A 19,793-nucleotide genomic window follows, 5' to 3' on the forward strand; every position below is an offset into this window, starting at 1 on the left:
CAGCCGCACGCGACCCCGCTGCCGACGTGGCGCGAGCTCGAGCGGAAGGGTTGCGCGAGCGCGACTGTCAGCAGAACTGGTAAGAAGGGATGACTCCATGATTACTTCTGAAGAAATAGTACTACAGATGTTAGGTTTGCGTGTATGCATATTGCGTTTTAGCGTTATGCTCTTCTCAATAGAGTACTTCCATATGTCACGTTTCGTTTGTTGTTATTCTTTTGGATGCTATTTAAGTTAAATCCGCTTCTGCTTTCGCGTTTGAAGTGCTCGCAGAGTATTTGGAATACTTTGTCTTTCATTGAAAAAAGAAGAGAAATAAAAATGCAAATAAGAGGGAAACGAATAAATGATTTATGGTCAAACATAGACGTTTGATTTCAGCTAGTAGAAATGGAGCCTGCGGTATCATAAAACGGCATGCATATTTTTGTATAGAAACTGTAACTTGTAAACTGTAGTTTATAATTTGCCTTATATACAGTCTGTGTATTCGTTTTCTGAACGTATATTTACAAACTAATGTTTGAAATGTTGCTTGTACGTGTAAAAGACAACCGCTAGATGGCGCCGCAATCCGCATCAAACAAAGGCGCTTGACAGTGCGGCACCATTCAGGGACAGCACTGTGTGTGAATGCTGTTCTGTTTCAATGCTTTTCTTTTCACACACATCTACACATACATATTGGTTTCACAATAATAATGATAATGGTAATAATAATACTTTTAAGAATATAGTGCTTTTTATACAGAAATGAAGATAGTTGCTAAACCCAAATCCTAAATTCAAGACCTAACCACAACACAAACCTGCTAACATAATTAGATGAAAAAAGAGAAAAAATATAATCACACTTCAGATTAGGGTCTAAATCTTATTTTTAACTAACTATTAACCATGGCGTTTGATTCAATAAACTCCTACTGCTTATTAATAGTAGTTATTTTGCAAACCTTAGTCAGAGCTCAGCTGTCTCAGCGTCCAGCTGGAAGTTACGGTAGTTTGTTTAATAATGGCCAGCTGCTTACATGGCCTCTCGTTACACTTTGTTTGTTTATCTGTTTTTATCAGAGCACCATGTCGCAAGATGAGACCGTGGAAGACCTCACTGCAAAATCTCCCCCTTCTCTCCACCCGACTGCCTCTGATGAAACTGGCCTCATAGCTGCAGTCAACACAGATGAGGTCCTATCTTTATCACAACTTTCACTAGGCACATCGACTCCTGACTCAACTAATGTGGCAGCAGAAGAGCACGGTACACCCAAAGATACTGAAGAGAAGCAGGTACACCAATCAGAAGAAAAACCTGAGGGTCAGGTGACTGAATGTGTGGAGTCAGTGAGCTTGGACCCAGATGTTACACAGGAAGAAGCAGAGGGAACAGAGGTACATTCAATAGTGTTGAGCTGTGTTTTGTTCAAAGTAATATTTTGTGCCATGATACCAAATCCGTGACACAATTTTTTGTTTATTTTGTGACTGTATCCTTTGGCTGTTATGGATGCATGTTATCAGCCCCTGGATGAGTCTAAATCTAAAGGCTGGAGTAGTTGGGGCTCCTGGGGGAAGTCACTTTTGACCACTGCTACATCCACTGTGGGTAAGTCACCATAGCAACCTCTCACTACAGTGAGATTGCCATAGTTAAAGTTAGAGTAGATACTTCCAAAGTTAACTGTTAGATAACACAGTCACAAATGATAAACTAAAATGATATAAGTAATATATGTTTCACATTCTATTATTTTCTCTAAAATTTGATCATCAATGTAAACAAACAAAAACTATCTAAATACCAACAACTCAACTTGGTAATATATATTTATATAAACATGAAAACCTGACATCAAGAGCATCCACAAGAGCATAAACAAAAATACCTGAAACTAGGGGAGGACGATTAGTTATTCTGTTGTTATTTTATTTTATCTCTGTTATTACAAATAAAAAAAAACAAAGAGGCAAATTGCAAACAATAGTACAAATACAATACATTAGACCTGAATAATCAAATGTAAAAATAAAACACTGCATAGCCTTGACATTAATTAAATATACATTGATTCATATTAAAGCTACAAAATGTATTCAGTGATTGAGTGATTTTCTCTTTTTCTTTTGCTGTTTGCCAGACAGCAGCAGGTATAGTTTTTTTAGGCTGCTATAGCTTTAAGACCTAATGCACCAGTGTTCATTTTGGCAGCCATTTTTGATTTAGCCTTAGGGTGCTTCTCAATATCCCTCGTCGTCTCCTCGCTCCTCTGTCCTCCATCCTATGACCCGGAAACCAATCAAGCACAGCCATCTTGAAGGACATCTCAATCCTCTAATTGCACCGCGAGGAGTCGAGGATCGAGGAGTGAGGAGGCTTTCAGAGGAGTCATGAGCGAGGATACTCAGGTGTATCCTATGCGGAAGTGTTTTATTGACTAAACGTGACGCACTATAAATTCTCCTCCCCCTTCACATCGGTCACAATAATTTTATTTTATACTTTACCCTTGCAGTTTATATAAACCACACATCTCACATATTTCAACAGGATATCTTGCTTTATTATTATTTATTATGAATTTCTTAAATAAACAAACTTCAACAACATAAGGACAGATCCTTTGAGCGCTGCTGATGACGCTGTGAAGTGACGCTCGAGTGATCAAGTATTTCCAATGTATAAAAAAAGCTTTCATTCGATTCCTCCGTCCTCATTTTCTTTCCTTGCGTCCTTCCCTTACAACCTACAGGGGGAGGAGCTGAGACGCGAGGAAAGGAAGCGAGGAAAGGAAACGTGGATGCACAAATAAGAATTGAGAAGCACCCTTAGTCTTCATCTTCAGACGAAAATGCTTTTTGGTCTTAGTCACATTTTAGTCATTGCGTCTTTCATAGTTTTAGTCTAGTTTTAGTTGACAAAGTCATTGAATTTTTTGTCAACTTCAGTCATTACTTTTAGTCAAACTGCAGTTACCGATATTAATTTTGGTAGCTATTTTATATATAGTCTTTAGACTAAAAATGTCATTATCATTTTTCTCTCTAGGCCAATTCAATTAAGCATGAAATTTAAATTAAGGTAACAGGTGACATTGCACTCTTTAGCAGTAGCACTTGTGCAATTCTACATATCCCTTTTCCTCAGTTCAGTGGTTCTCCAATTTTTTAGAGTGCCGAACCCATCTTCCACTCAGTCACACCTTTTCCATTAAGGGACAATATTTGCCCACTTTAATAGATTTTTCCAGTTCATTTTTTACCTTTATAAATACCTTTATAAAATAAATAATGCTTTAAATAAAACTGCTCAATAAATATGCAATGACGGTAAAAACTAAGTGATACTTTTAATATTAAATTAAAATCACCAGTAGGTGGCGGTAAGTCACTGCCTTTACAAAGGAACAAAGGAAGTTGCTGTATTTATGAACGGATCATTGAATCTCACGATTCGTTCAAAGCCACAGATTCGTTCACGAATCACCGCTGTGTATGTTCCAGTTCTGCTTTGGCTTTCGTTGCAAAATAGAGCAATAAGCCTGCTGACAATACTGTTTTAAATGTAGTACATCACTTAATGTTAATGTTATTAACTTAATGTTAATGTTAACTGTTGTATAAAATCAATGTTGCATTTGAAATCGTGTGGATATTCAGGAAACATTACATTCTTGCTCATATAATATGATCAACATTAAAAACACTGCTAGATATCAGCCTGCATTTTGATCGCAGATTTAGTCGCACAAACAGCGCAAGCGGCTCGTGACAGAGCACAGACCGTCTGACACTTTAATTTAAGTAGAAAATCTCAAATGAGGATCGCTGAACTCCAGCTTACTTGTCTGTGTTTTCAGATCATCTGTGCTTCTTTTAACAGAAAAGCTCTGACTGGGGGTTTAAATTATTGAAATCTGGCAACTGTAAGCATGACCTTCGTAAAAACAGTCAATGTGTTGTCATCTCCTTTATTTGACAAAAACAAGTGGTTTTGGTCAAGTTTAAAACATTTTTTTGAACACATTTCAGTCTCGTCTTTTTTGTCAATGATTGCATGTGTTGATATAATCACAGTTATTGTTATTGTCACAGTTATTGTAACACATGTTGACGTGGGTGTCGTCTCTCATCGCCTTGTCTTGGTCAGGGAAAAATGGTCATCAACGAACATTTTTCACATCATAGTTATCGTTAACAAAATTAACACTGTAATGCACGGATCCTATTGACACACATCCGATTTCTTTCCCAACTGTTTACTTTCACTTAAGGCATGATTGACTGTGTTTATGTGAATATTCGCCAGGGCAGGCATTTTGACGTAACTGTGTGTATTTGACCGTTTGAGTGCAATAAGCCGCGAAAGAGAATTGAATGTCCGAGAGGCGTCTTTCTGTGCGCGCGCTTCGTATGAGTGTCAGACAGCACAAGAACCGCAGTGAGTTGTTTTCCGCAGTTTATTGCACTTGATATCTTTTTTACATCAACCAATCACACGTAAGGAACAGTGGCGTGCCCAGTCTACTCTCTACTAAATGCGAATGTGAGACATAATGCAAAAAAAATCTGTCTTAGCCTAATGCATCTTAGTAGGTATTATAGTAAACGCAGTTGAGTGAATGTTAACTTTAGGGACAATAAATCAGATTATTTGTCGATATCTGGTCTGTGCATCAGGCAGAGTTAATTCAGCCCTAAAGTTTAATAATATCCTTCAATCTTTTGATTGTCCTTAGGTCAAGGGTTAAGCTCTGTAAAAGAGAAAGCAGGTGTGGCGTTCCGAATGCGTCAGAGCTCATCGTGTGAGGAGGCAGATGAGGCCCATGAGCATCCTGGGACAGAGATGGCAGAACAGGTTTATTCAGAGGAGGTGCACAGAGGAGTACTGTCAACAATCAGCAGCGCTGTTCAAAACACTGTGAGTCAGCACAAGGATATAACACACTTCATTAGTTTTGACATGACTTACCATGATCACAGAACACACACTTGATGGTGCATTTAAGATAGCACGAGTTTCGGCTGACAACTTGTGATTGAATCACCCACGATGAATTAATCTTTCTTGTCCCTCCATTTTTTCTCCCTCTCGCAGGGAAAGTCAGTAATAACAGGAGGTCTTGATGCTTTGGAGTTCATTGGAAAGAAGACCATGACTGTCTTGGCAGAGAGTGATCCAGGCTTTAAAAAGACTAAAATACTGATGCAGAGAACTGTCTCTCTGTCTCAGGTAAGATGGTCAACAAATTCACAAATCTTTCTTACATGATGTAAAACCCTAGCCTAATGTTACTTTACAATAAGTTACAGTGCAGAGGCTATGCTATATTTTGAATATAGTCGCTCCAACTGTCGTACCGTAGAAGATTCTTGAATTATTGACTTAAACAGGGGTTTTGTCGGAAAATCATGCAATGTTTTCAGTACGTTTGTTTGATACTTGCCTGATGTATGTTATTATGTTGTGTCTGTCTACAGATGTTAAAAGAAGCAAAGGAAAAGGAGAGAGAGAGACTGAGCAGTCAGATGGTTTCAGAACCAACTGCCCACTATGGGATATTGTTTGATGATTACCAAGGCTTGTCTCATCTCGAGGCACTGGAGATTCTTTCAAATGAGAGTGAAGGAAGGGTTAGTAACACTCACTACATACTGTACATTCACCCATAGTACCTGTTACTATCCCAAAACAAGCTGAAATGAGCTGTGTAATACAAAAATATGTCCTTATATTTTCCTCTTTTCATTGTGTTTTTCTCTATTTCAGGTGCAGGAGTTCTTGTCCTCTTTGGAAGAGGAAGATTTGGAAGTTCTGAAGAAGGAGCTGATTGCGATTAAAGAGATCTTTATCACTCGTGAGGAGGAGGAAGCTGATGCCGCCTCTGGGGAAAACGGTGATCTTAATTCCCAAATTCAGTGTTCCACTCCTCTCTGTGAGTCTTTAATTGCTAAAACATAATTAGACAAATCCAGATCACAATCTGGTGTGAACAAATCCAAGACCACAATCAAGATCATGTGAGGGATAAATCTTTATCACAATTTCTGCATTAATGGATATTAATCAGGTTAAATGGTCAAGTTCACACTTTTACATTTTAAATCCAATCACAGATTTAGAGTTAAAATGATTTGTTATTTAATCTACATAATTATTAAAGCTGTGAAATTTATAATTCTGGTTGAAATAACCATACCACAAGTATTGGAAAACCCAGTATTAGAAAATCTCAATGAACAGACATTGATTTGACATGACAGGTGACTCAGTCAGAGCACTATAAATATTTCAGTCCTCATCATTTTTGCCCATGGGTATTAGATTTATGTGATCTGTGTGTTTCAGCTGCTGATGGAGAGGAGTTTGTCAGTGTTCTTACTGAGCTACTCTTTGAGCTCCATGTTGCTGCAACTCCAGACAAACTGAGCAAAGTACAGCCCCCCCCCCCCCCCCCCCCCCCCCCCCCCCCACACACACACACACACACACACACACACACGTTATTCACAAACACTAATCAAACCGTGTGCCCTGCAGGCCCGAATAAAAGCTCATGATTGGGTGCGAGAAGTGGAGCAATCCCGGGAAGTTGTCAAGAATGTAACAGATGAATTAAAGGAAGAGTGCTCCACCCCTGGCCCCAATCCAGAAAAGGGGGAACAAAAAGAAGAAAAGGGAGAAGAGGGAAAAAATAATACAAAAGATGGAAACTCGGATAATGTTGAGGTGAGAAATGTTTTGAGTGTGTCGTTGAGTCTGAACTATATGTACTGTATGCATATATATATATAAGTTTCTTATTGTCTGTACACAGAATGGGTTCTGCACTATTTTTCCATTGTTTTACTTATAGACTAAAAAAGATGGACGACATGTCTCCAATTCCTTGCACTATAGTCAAGTCAAGTCACCTTAATTTATATAGCGCTTTTGACAATATAGAGGAAATTAAAGTAACAGAAATTGTTTTGGCTTTACAGCAGATTTAGAATAAAGTTATTGTCTAGATAAAGTTAGTTTTGATTTATTCACTTCCGTCGCAATGGTCATTAGTTATTAACTTAGGGGCCACTAACAAGACACCATTCTAACTGAAAACCCTTAATGCGATCCGGCCGCTCATTTTGCAGTGGCTGGTGGCTTGAATGTATAATACAGAATTTTTTATCGCTTCCGTATAGCCATAGAATATAGAAAAATAACCTAAAATATTCCAGAAACGGTTGTTGCCGATATCGTAATTCGGGACCCAAGTCTGTGCAGAAGTGATCCTGATCCATCAAGGTCCCTTCCATACTCGCACTCCCACAGACTTGATCAAAAGCACAGCTGTCAATCATGATGTTACACCACATTTTTATAGCATCAAATAACTAACTAAAACCAAACTTATTGGAGAAACAAACACTTGAACATATGTCTGCGTGACTACCTTAAATGACAGAAACCATCTTTGGAAAAAAATGATTTGAAGTGTAATTATATTTTTTAGTTTAGTTTAGTTTAGGACTTGCATCCCATTTGATTACATGGAGAGGGCGGGGTTTAAGACCTATACTGCAGCCAGCCACCAGGGGGATCGAAATGCTTTGACTTCACTTTTCAGGACGTGTGTGGCACACTCACCCTGCGTCGCAATGTGCATACTATCCACGCCAACTCTGCCAACTCTCACGCCACATGTCCATTTTCCCACGGCGCTAAAGTTTAAAGAAGTTCAACTTTTAAAAAATGCATCTCTAGACCTTGTTGGTTTTATGTTTTTTTTTCTTTTTCTTCCACTGACCTGCGTCTCACGTTTTTAACTGCAAAAACACATTCTATGTGAACCGGCCCTTAGGCTGTATTTATTTGAAAAAATGGTTAATATATTTTGGTATTTTATTCCTGTGATGGCAAAGCCTTCAGTTACTCCAGTTACTAGTGTCTATTTAAAGATATAGTTCCCCTAAAAAATGTTGTCATCATTTACTCACCCTCATGTTGTTGCAAATTTTTTCAATGTTGAACACAAAAGAAGATATTTTAAAGAATGTTGGTTATCAGACAGTTATCAGAAGTCAATGGTTTGATTACCAACATTCTTTAAAATATCTTCTTTTGTGTTCAACAGAAGAAAGAAACTCATTCAGGTTTGTAGGGTGAGTAAATGATAACAAATTTTCATTTTTGGAAAACTGTAGATATGTGTTCTGTAGAAAATATAAACCTTTTGTAGCATTATAAGTGTCTTTACTGTCACTTTTGATCAATTTAATGCTTCCTTGCCGAATAAAAGTATTGCTTTCTTTAAAAAAAATAAACATGTATAAACCTTTATTTTATTGTGTACGTTTGTGAATGTAGAAGGTGTATCTGTCATCAGTGGGCAGTCTTGCTGAGGTGACCGCTCGTAGTATAGAACAGCTACACAAAGTGGCTGAGCTGATTTTACACGGACAAGAGCTGGAGAAGCCAGCCTGCCAACAGGCCAGTATACTGGTCAGGTGAGTTCCTCAGCTGTTTCCAACAGACAGTATTGGACAAGTCCTTTTATTAGCTGTATAGTGACTATTGTGTGTGCCCAGGTTAACCAGTGCCATGTGTAAGGAGGTCGGATGCCTGGCCCGAAAGTTCTCGGACACATTACTGGCTGTAGGGGTGAGTCTGACTGATCCTAATGCGTGTTCCTGGTCTTATTTTGAACTATTTATCAGTGGATGTTATTGCTAAAAACCTTCAGGTATAATAACTAATACCGCCACCTAAAATGACTTCCGTTATCAGTTCGACTTCGGTTCGGTTTCCTTCAGTTGATGCCCTCTTATTTTTCAGCCCCTCCCTTCCTGTCACTTGTCATACTGATATTTCATGATCCAGTCAGTTCCTGTCAGATAAAACATGTCCCAGCTTACTTTTTTTTCTTGTTGAAAAAGCTGTTTCTACTGTGGCACAGCACAGCTAAATTTACAGAGCAAACAAAATGTTGTATCAAAGCAATGGAATTAAGTCACAACACAGTAGGAGCAGTTGCTCCTCAAAATTGGACAGTAGTATCCGCATGTGTTTCCAGCACATACACAAACACATTAATAACACGTTCGTTTTACTCACATTGAGAATCTTTTGTTATTTAATGCTAGTAAGAATTTGTATAGTCTTGATTTCCTAGTGTTGCCCTGTGGGCCACTATATCACTTTGAAATGTCACATTATGGAAGTAAAACAGGTTGCATATGCTGTTGCATGTCAGTAGGCTTGGGCGGTATCCACATTTTGATACCGTCACACCTCCTCCCTATTTTACCGGGGTATACGGTATTACCGTGACTAATTAAAAATTATGACATAAGGCTCAGACAGCGTCACCAAACTGTTGGCTTGTGCCTACACCGTTCAGAAACTGAATACCAGATCGGGCAAAAAAACAAACAAAACAAAAATCAAGCCCAACCCGTGCATGTTGTGTCTGATCCCGGCTGACGGCATTAAATGTAATTATGAGCCGGAGCCCTATTTAGACTCGACTATTTTTAATACGTGGGCCGTTATAATATAGTGGCGCCAAATAATTTTTTAACCCGGGTGCTGAGGGGGTGGTAGATATAAATACTATTTATAAATGAGAAAAAATGGGACACTTAATAATATTTAATTATTTTAATTATGACAATTAAAGTATTAATTTGATTAATTAATTTAAATTAAATTAACAAGCAACAAGCAAGAAGTGCATTTGTAAATCCGGTGACACGCGTCCATTTGATTTTTATTAATACAACTTTTCTGTCAGTGCTGCAAAGATTAAGTTGACGATCGCCATCTCCTAGTGAACGCGCATATATAGAGGAAATGCAAATCATGGATTACTTAATCAGAAGGTATAGACTAGCCTTTTTCTTTTCCTTTTGAATTGTTTCGTTTAAAGAAATTGACGATTGATATCTCCGTAGTGAACGCGCCTATAGAGAGAAATGCACATCATGGATTAATCAGAGAGTATGCTGCCTATATTTCTTTTCCTTTTGAATTCTTTCGTTTAAAGAAATTGACGAATCGCCATCTCCATAGTGAACGATAGAGAGAAATGCACATCATGGATTACATAATCAGAGAGTAGGCTAGCCTATTTCTTTTAGTTTTGAATAGTTTCGTTTAATGAATTTCATGATCGCCATTTCCGTATCAACGCGCATAGAGAGAAATGCACATCATGGATTAAATAATCAGCGAGTGGACTATTTATTTTTGTTTTGAATTGTTTTGTTTAATGAAATTTAAAGCTTTATTTAGATATAGGCCTATCTGTCATGTCTGTGAGACATACACTGAGTTTTGGTTAATTTATGATGAGATTTCAATGCAAGCGCACGATCATGTCATGATTTTGTTGTCTGCTTTATTTGATTCGTATTTATTAAATCCAAGCAATTGGTTGATAAAAAAATTATTAAAATTAAGATACAATTTATACAAAACGAAATTCACTTTAAAGAAAGGCCTTTTACATATTGAAACTTAATTAAGTGGTCAATGTCTGACTCCCGATGCATCCCATCTTACTCGTGCTGTTCAGTTTTCATTATCAACGTAAAAAAAAATTACATTATAATATTTTAACAAATATAAACTAATGTGCTTATTTAATGAACTCGGGGCAAAATGCATGCTCGCAGCAGTGAGTGGGTGATTGTTTCGGAGATGCGACATTAGGTTAGAGGTGTTTCCATCTCTCGCGGTCACCTTTTTTATTGCAACATTTACAAATTGCCTCGTCAGTATTTACCGCCTCTCCCTTCTCTCTCTCTCTCTTTCTCCTCCACACTGTCACTTGATGACAACTACATAAGCATTTTTAGGCATTGAATAAATTATATTTATATATTTTATATAAGCTCCGGTAATGACGGTGTTGAAACTGATACCGTTGCTATTATAAGACCCCGCGGTATACGATATTACCGTAATACCGCCCAACCCTACATGTCAGTGTTGTTATTGTTAAAAATAACTATTTATTTCTCCTGAAGTTTAAAATGAACATCCTGCTGTTTTTTGTCTCTCTATTTTTGTCCCTATAGAATCAGAGGAAGGCAGAAGAACTAAATCCTCTAGTGGACAGTGTGATGCTGGAGGTAAAACTGAATATGATCATTTTCATAATGCACAGCTAACAAACGAGGAGACGGCTATAGGGGTTTTGATGATGATGATTAGAATGACTATAGTTATGATAATGACGACCCTTCATCACTGCACTGTCTTGTTTCCCCAGGGTTGTAATAGCACTACTTACATCCATAATGCATTCCAGCTGCTGTTGCCTGTTCTTCAGGTCTCACATATTCAGACCAGCAGAACCACAGTCAAGCCAGTACCTGAACCAGCATCCAAAGAATAGGGCCCTCAATCTGTGTGTGTGTGTCTCTGTGTATTGTGTTTAGGTATGTTGCTTCAATATGAGAGCTTAAACCAAAAAAAGTGCAATTCTAGTCTATATATAGATTCTTACAAATACATAATTAATAAAATAAGATTGAAACTCCTAACTTATTTAGGAAGCTGCTTGTCCACTTTATATATACATTTCTTATTTTTTAAGTGACTTTACTAAAAATGAAGATTATTAATCATGTGTTGCATTGTGTGAGCAGATTTGAGGTCCAACCAACATTCGCTTAAAATGATTTACACAATTACCAGTTTTTATTTTGAATAAAATTTACCAAGAACATAATCTGTAATATAAATTATATGAAACTAAAGACTGAAATTATCAATACAGTAATGTTTTTTTTTAGCTTGTGAAAATGTCCAGTTCTCACTGTTCTCAGTACGTCACATGTTGTTCATTAGTTTAAATAAATAAACTTTCAATTTTAAAAAGTGCCTCTGCTGTTTCTTGTTGATTTAAAGGGTTAAAGCTCCTCATTCTATTAATGACCGGAACAAGAAAAGTTGTTTCGATGATGCAGGTAAGCTGGAGATGGAAAAAGAGAGAATGATGGAGGTGGTGTTAAATGACTGCTATATCAAATGGTTTATTTAGAACGAGATGCTGGAAACATCACTTACTTGATGGTTCAGAGTTGCCTTGTGCTGCCAGATGTTGGAGCTTATGTGATTTTTTAAACTCTGTAAAAATAACAATATTTATTAAAAATGTGTCTTGAAGAATTCTATACATGACTACATTAGTCTTGCCAGGAGTCTATCTGTAGTGCAATGTATTTTGCCCCAAGCTACACACTGGCTTCAAAGATCTACCGATCATTAGCTTGTGTCATCATCACTGAAGATTAAAAAAAAAAAGATTCGTTTCAGGCTATACTGGATAAGAACTAGTATACCATCATCAGACATCAGACTGTTTTATATCAGCTGATGGATGAGGAAATTAATGTTGACATCTTTTTGAAGTATTAATATGCTTTGTAAAGTCTCCACTTAGATTGAATTTAAAGCATACAAATGCGGTTTAATATTCCAAACACATGAAATGCTTGAGGGTTTGGACTTATGCGGCATTTTTTATCCAAACTATAAATGATCATTATTACACAGAGAAAAGCTAGACTCATCCTCATCCATTTATATTTACCTTCCTTTGTTTCTGGGGCATTACATTGCTCCTCTTCCTCATTTTCATCTGGAATCAAGTCAATCTTGAAGTCAGTTTTATTTAAAAAATAAAATAAAAAGGTCTTTTCACAATACACACTGTTTCAATCAAAGCAGCTTTACAGAAAACCATGATGCTAATGTTTATAATATCTTAAAGGGGTCATTTTATGCCATTTTTCAAAGTCTTGATTTCGGTTTTTGAGTCTACTAGAATCGGTTCTCAAAACACATTATTTTTCACATATTTTACATGATTGCAGCACCTCTCTTCCTAGTCTGTCTTTAACACTCTTGTTTAGTTCTTGTCTATATGAATCCCCTCCTTTTCAAAAAAACGCAGTGTGCTTTGATTCGAGCGTGTTTCGGAAATGTCAACCCTTGTCATAACCGCAAGTTTCAACACACTGGCCATGTCTTGAAGCTTTAGGCAGCTGACTTGTTACCTTGCTGCCCTATCAGGCAATGACTTTGCAGGCAGCATTTGTGCACAAAAGAACGTCACAAAACTAGTTTCGGACAGACTTCTGAGGCAGCGTAAGGCTTTAATGATCTACAAAACAGTAGAGAGAGCTTCTGTGATAACTAAGCAAATATTTAATTACTACAATAGTACTTCTCACTAGAAATGACATCAAAAGTGGAAAGTGTCGGTCAAAAACATACATTTACACACAAACTGACAACCAACCACAACTTTCAGACGCCATCTTTTTTTTTTTAGCTTAACTGTCACGGAATGGAATGCACAGGAGTGTGGGATATCAAAGGCAGCGAAGGATACATCTATGCTGCCTTCAAAAATGTATCACATGAAGGTATCTCAAGAGACAGGAAGTGAGGCTAACAGTGGATCCGGACTTGCCCTGATGACTTCCTCCCTTGGCATCCTCCAAAGGCAGCATTTTTAAGCTTTCGGATGAAATGGGGCCTCTCATCCAGGCCTTGTCTGTTTTTTGCACAATAATTATTTAAAAGGATATTGTGACGTGTATGAAAACGAGACGAGACGTTTCAGGGAGTTCAGAAACAGTGCTTACTGATAACTCCCTTTAGAGTGGAATTTTGTGCATTGTAAGTTTGCAGACCTCTTTCATGGTCAAACATCAACAAAATGTAAGAAAGCATAATACGACCCCTTTATGTCTTCATGATTTATAGTTGCATTTAGCCGAGTTGGGCAATAATATATTTTATAATTTGCAAACAATCAACCATTGAGATTTGCTATACAGTACATATAGCTTTGTGTGACTATATGTATGCGGATAAGGCTGGGTGATAAAGTTTACATTTTGTGACAATATAAAGAATCAAGCAGTTGTTTCAGTTATGCTATTTATGTGATATGCGTATTCTATAGGTCTATATGTGTATTTAATGCTATTCAATGCTACTGTGTTTTTTAACGTGTTTCTTGAAAGAATATGTAAATGTGTTAAATGTCTCATTCATACCTGTAATCTCAAAGATTGGTGACAATCCTAGAACATGAGAGACCATTATTAAAAATTAAGCACACATAGCCTACCATTAATAAGAATACATGAATACACTGTACAGGAGACCAGTTCCTCAATACAGTATATATATATCGAATGTGGTTGTCGTCTACACACACACACACACACACACACACACACACACACACACACACACACACACACACACACACACACACACACACACACACACACACACACACACACACACACACACACACACACACACTTTGCTTGATGTAGGCTTTACAGTAGCATGATGCTCCAGGTTTTAGGAATAGCCATCCAAAATTAAATGACTTTCATTCTTTCAGGGAACAAAAGGAGTTATATAGAAGAATAGAATAAAAATAGATGGTGACCACTGCTCACAAAATGGCACACAAAGCTATCATATGGCTTCAGAAGATTTGGAAGAGTCACATATGGTGCTTTTATGTCCTTTTTGGAACTTGGCGTTTTCTGGTCCCCATCCACTATGGTAATAAGCAACGTGAACATTCTCAAAACTGATGTTCCACAGAAGAATATGTTCTCTCAGTCATATTGGTTTGTAACAACTTGAGGGGAGTAAACGATGACAGAATTTTCATCATTAGTGTCCCTTAAATTGCTCCAAGGACATTTCTGTTGTAATTACTGTACCCTCCCAAATACTGTACCCGCTTTATGTCAAGGCGGAGAAATGCGTTTTTAATGCACAGTCTGTTCCCTTTCTAGGATACATTGTGTCGTCTGAGGGAATGCGTATGGATCCCGACAAGATTCAGGCAGTGGTAAATTGGCCAACACCAGACTCCCGCAAGGCCCTGCAGAGGTTTTTGGGCTTTGCCAATTTTTACCGACATTTATTCGCAACTATAGCCAACTAGCCGCGCCTCTGACCGCCTTGACCTCCACCATGACAACGTTCAGGTGGTCTAGTGCAGCGGAGTCTGCATTTTCCAAACTTAAGGACTGCTTTGTTTCAGCCCCCATTCTGGTTGCCCCTGATTCTTCTCGTCAGTTTGTGGTGGAGGTCGACGCGTCAGAGGTCGACGCGTCAGAGGTGGGGGTAGGCGCGGTTCTCTCCCAACGCTCCCCCGCAGACAACAAGGTTCATCTGTGCGCATTTTTTTCTCATCGCTTATCTCCTGCCGAACGTAACTACGACATTGGTAATAGAGAATTGTTGGCAGTCAAGTTAGCCTTGGAGGAGTGGCGTCATTGGTTGGAGGGCTCGGGGGTACCCTTTATCGTTTGGACCGATCATAAGAACCTTGAGTACATCAGGTCCGCCAAACGTCTTAACTCTAGGCAGGCTCGGTGGGCACTTTTTTTTGGTCGATTCGATTTTTCCATCTCCTACCGTCCAGGTTCCAAAAACATTTTTTTTTTTGACCAATCTGAACGCATTTTTGACCAATCTGAACGCCCGGTTTCTCCCGAGTCCATCGTTCCACAGAGTCGTGTGGTGGCAATGCTGACCTGGGAGATCGAGTCGAAGGTCCGCACTGCCTTACATGGGGTAGTGCCTCCGCCCGGATGCCCACCAGGTCGATTGTTTGTGCCAGAGAGATTGCGGTCCAACGTTATCCAGTGGGGTCATTGTTCCAAGCTAGCTTGTCATCCGGGAGTTAAACGTAGCATCTTTCTCATTAAACAACGGTTCTGGTGGCAGACCATGGCTCGCGACACTCGTCGTTTTGTATTGACCTGCTCCGTCTGTGCTAGCTGTAAGACCTCCACTCGTCCTCCGGCTGGGCTCCTTCAACCGTTGTCAGTGCCTTCGAGACCCTGGTCACACATTGCGCTAGATTTCGTCACAGGCCTCCCTGCCTCACAGGGTAACACAGTGGTTTTAACCGTGGTGGATAGGTTCTCGAAGGCAACTCATTTCATCCCTCTGCCCAAATTACCATCAGCCAGAGATACAGCGGTGGCTGTCATAGACCACGTTTTTCGGATTCATGGCCTCCCGACGGATGTGGTCTCTGACAGAGGTCCCCAGTTTATATCCAAATTTTGGAGAGAGTTTTGCCGGTTGCTGGGGGCGAATGTCAGTCTTTCCTCTGGGTTCCATCCCCAGAGCAACGGACAGACGGAGAGGGCCAACCAAGATTTAGAACGGGGGTTGCTATGTTTAGCTTCACAGAACCCGTCCTCTTGGAGTCAGCACATCTCATGGGTTGAGTACGCGCATAACTCATTACCAGTGTCGTCCACGGGCCTGTCTCCGTTTGAGAGTAGTTTAGGGTACCAGCCACCAATCTTTCCTAGTCTGGAATCCGAAGTCGCGGTTCCCTCCGCTCACGAATTCGTCCAGAGGTGCAGACACATCTGGAAAATGGCCAGGGAGACCCTTCTCCAGGTGGCTTTGCCCACCAAGGCCCAGGCCGATCGCCACAGGTCGAAGCCTCCAGTCTACGTCGCTGGTCAAAAAGTGTGGCTTTCATATACTGATATTCCTCTCCGCTCCGCTTGTAGAAAACTTGCTCCTAAATTTATTGGCCCGTTTACCCGTTTATCACCAAGATCCTTAGTCCGGTGACGGTCCGCCTCAAATTTCCTCCGGCGTACCGGAGAATTCATCCCGTTTTCCATGTTTCTAAGATCGGGCCCCTTTTTTTGTTCTCCTATTAATCCGCCAGTCCCGGTTCACAGTGACATAACTGTATAAAATTCATACATGGCTGAGTACATAGTGTGTGAGTAGTGTATAGTGCGTAATTGCGGACACAACTTATATGCCTCTCTCTGCATACAAAGAAATATCCAAACAAACACTTACTTTTCTTGTACATAAGGTCAGCTACCCTGAGCAGGTTTTCTGTGAAAGTATTGAGAGTTAGGTTGGTTTGGAGTTAGTCAGTGCTGGTAAAAACATACAAGGTTACTTTATAGCATTTTGATAAAGCACAAATCTCTTCTGGGTAAAAAGAGTGCAGTATGATAGAACAGGATGTTTATTTACCTTCTGTTCTGTTCTCAGTTGAAGAGATCTCAAAGAATACATCATCTTCTATATGAGACAAAGAGAAATGCATCAACCTTTAATAACTAACTATGAAACAAGTATAAGTTATATATAAAAAAAACAACAACAACCTGTGTGTACTGCTGGACTAACGGACTGGTCACGGCACTTGCACATTGCCCTCCACATTTGGGGCGTTGCTAGACCCCTTTTACTGGGGCACGTGCCCCAGTATAAATCTGCTGTGCCCCAGTAAATCTGAAGTTTAAGTTTAACAATTTATTTTATTTGTCAGTGTATTAAATAGAAATTACATTATAGGGTAATAGAAATTATCTATTTGCAACACAGTAATAAATTAATCAACCTTGTAAAAGCAACGCAGTTTAACCGAAAACAGAAGCTGACCCGCGCGACAGAAATCTGCGCGCGTCTGTGTTTCCTAGAAACTGCAGAGCGCACACAGAAGTCCGGTGTTGGCACGCTGAGGTAGGCCATGGAGCCAGTCTATGAAAACATGACGAAACAAAAGTTTGTAAATAATACAAATAATCTTATTTGTATTCATTATTGGATTCTTTAGATGGACATCAGAATTGTTTTTGTACGAAGCAGGGACAGGGAAGCAGAAAAGAGAGATGATGAGTTTGAGGGAGGTAAGACTTGATAAACAATTTAGTACATTATGAGACATCAGATGCAAAAGCATCAAGCCTCAAAACAGCTCTGCCAACTCTCACGCTTTCGTCGTGTGACACACGGTTTTGCCTGTTTTCATACGCACTCACGCCACACAGAAAAATCGCGGACAAAGAGGACACTGAGACCGACAGACAAGACAGAGAATGTTACTTTTGATATGGAAAAAATTCTCAGCTGTCAGATTCTGTCAATATTTTTACGAGATTCACGTTTTGGCTCTTTTAAATGCGACAGCTAGATCGCTGTTGCGCCTCAGTTCAAACGGCACGTGATACAGTAACGCTAGCCTACAACTTTTTTTTGTCGCAAAACTCAAAAGTTGGCAGCTCTGCTCAAAACCCATATGAAAACCCTCTGCCAAGAAATGGAATTGCACTTTACTATTTATTATAAGCAAAGACTTTTTATACAGAAAAATAGTGCACTAGTCTCGCATTAGCCTATATGAATGGGAGAAAGTGTAGCGAATAAGGCCATGTCCACACGGACACGGGTATTTTTATAACCGGAGTTTTTCCTACAGCGTTTTAAAAAAAAATCCCGTCCACACATGCTCGGTCTCCGTCTACATGAAAACGTAAAAACACACAATCAAGCGCGGTCAAGAGCATGCCACGCCAGCAGGCGGCGATATAAACCTTAACCCTAAAGCCACGCTGGCCAATCAGAAGCGCAAATCTGATGTCAAACACAGCTGATAACGGCGCACACTCTGACGTCGCAAGGCAAAAACCCCGGTTTCACTGTCTACACGACAACACTGTAACCGGCGTTTCTGAAAATCCTCACCCTGGCAGGGGTTTTCAAAAATGTTCGGTTTCAGTGCGTTTTCGTGTGGACGAACGGCCGAACCGCGTAAAAAAAGTCACGGTTATAAAAATACCCGTGTCCGTGTGGACAGGGCCTGAGTCCCATATTTGTTCCGATAAGACTGCAAAAGAAGATGGACGACTCTCTTAAATTAAAGCGGCACTATGCAGGATTTCTGTTTTTGTCAAACAGCGATCCCTAGAGTCGCTGTAGAGTACTTGTATTTAACGTTACTGTCGTAAATACAACTCATGCAGAGCGTATCTGCACTCACGGCCTCTGCACTTCATAATAATAAAGTAGCCTACCGCGTTAGGCTTACCTGAGCCTAAATGCCAGATGACACCAATAAAGTGTATCATGTACATCGCATTATTTCGTAACAGTGTCCGTTATGATGTTGTTAGACATGATTATTGCAATTTATCATAATAGTTTGCAAATTGCGTTCATTTACACTATTTACAACATTTAGGCTTATTTATGTCCTGATAATTATGTGGGATATTGATAACTGTTCTCATGATAATCGCAGGAATCAACTTTAACAGTGAAAGCCTGACTGAGTGGGACTCTTGTCCGGTTCCTCGCCCTGTCAGATTCTCGTTACCTTTTTCTAGACTCTTCCAACCGCGCTTTCTTGTATTTTTTTTCGCCATTCTGAAAACGCAGGTCTGATGTTTACCTGTGTCTGACTCCTCACTCGGTCAGTCTGCCGTTTCCTCTTTCTCTGTTCCTCCGAAAATGCTTTTCTAGCTTTCTGCTTCTTATATGCCGGCTTTGCCATGGGACGATAGTTGTTCTTATAGCTAGCCGGATCCTGGATGGGGGCGTGTAGGCTATGCGTGTAATGTGTGCAGTGCCGTTAAGCAATTCGTTACATCGCGACAGCTGAAATCACGCGATACTTCCTGGGGCGGTCCGCCGGCCCAAAGTTGCAAGTGCGTTTTTTCCACTCACAGGCACCAGGGGGGGACGAGACGACCACCATTCAACCCGAAAAGAGTCATATAACCATTCCAATAACTCAGAAGCTGTTTAGTTAAGCTAAAAAAACTGCCTAGTGCTGCTTTAATGAAAAGTGAAGCCGCCAAAGTCGAGTCTGCGCAGTAGTGAGCGTGAAGTGGAGCCGCGTCATAATCTGAAGACCACGCCCACCATATACATATATATATATATATATATATATATATATATATATATATGAGCTACAATATATTGT

The 19,793-nt window shown here is 39.5% G+C and overlaps 2 protein-coding genes across 6 annotated transcripts in view; one reads left to right on the forward strand and one right to left on the reverse strand.

Moving 5' to 3' along the window:
- Positions 1–11,866, forward strand: fam114a1 (family with sequence similarity 114 member A1). 3 transcript variants are annotated; one of them, XM_077205005.1, is made up of 13 exons: positions 1–79; positions 1,075–1,392; positions 1,522–1,606; positions 4,737–4,918; positions 5,096–5,230; positions 5,479–5,631; positions 5,768–5,933; positions 6,347–6,432; positions 6,539–6,727; positions 8,348–8,487; positions 8,569–8,641; positions 11,062–11,115; positions 11,256–11,866. In XM_077205005.1, exons 2-13 carry the CDS (start codon positions 1,081–1,083, stop codon positions 11,379–11,381), a joined length of 1,701 nt encoding a protein of 566 aa, XP_077061120.1. In that variant the 5' UTR covers positions 1–79; positions 1,075–1,080; the 3' UTR covers positions 11,382–11,866. The 3 variants fall into 3 exon arrangements, with proteins under 3 accessions (XP_077061120.1, XP_077061121.1, XP_077061119.1); XM_077205006.1 differs by having other exon boundaries at positions 5,768–5,894; XM_077205004.1 differs by having other exon boundaries at positions 76–142; positions 5,768–5,894.
- LOC143714068 (uncharacterized) overlaps positions 11,665–19,793 on the reverse strand; it is a 19,538-nt gene continuing 11,409 nt past the window's right edge. For all 3 annotated transcript variants that reach the window (XM_077205014.1, XM_077205013.1, XM_077205015.1), the window contains exons 7-12: positions 17,057–17,104; positions 16,874–16,912; positions 14,059–14,085; positions 12,582–12,629; positions 12,056–12,115; positions 11,665–11,960 (exon numbers count right to left, since the gene is read on the reverse strand). In XM_077205014.1, coding sequence (XP_077061129.1) covers positions 11,917–11,960; positions 12,056–12,115; positions 12,582–12,629; positions 14,059–14,085; positions 16,874–16,912; positions 17,057–17,104 — 266 coding nt within the window. In that variant the 3' untranslated portion in view covers positions 11,665–11,916. The remainder of the gene's footprint in view (positions 11,961–12,055; positions 12,116–12,581; positions 12,630–14,058; positions 14,086–16,873; positions 16,913–17,056; positions 17,105–19,793) is intronic.

The sequence above is a fragment of the Siphateles boraxobius genome, unplaced genomic scaffold, assembly GCF_051911475.1.
Source record: "Siphateles boraxobius isolate OS27281-9 unplaced genomic scaffold, OSU_SipBor_1 53, whole genome shotgun sequence".
NCBI classification, from domain to species: Eukaryota; Metazoa; Chordata; class Actinopteri; order Cypriniformes; family Leuciscidae; genus Siphateles; species Siphateles boraxobius.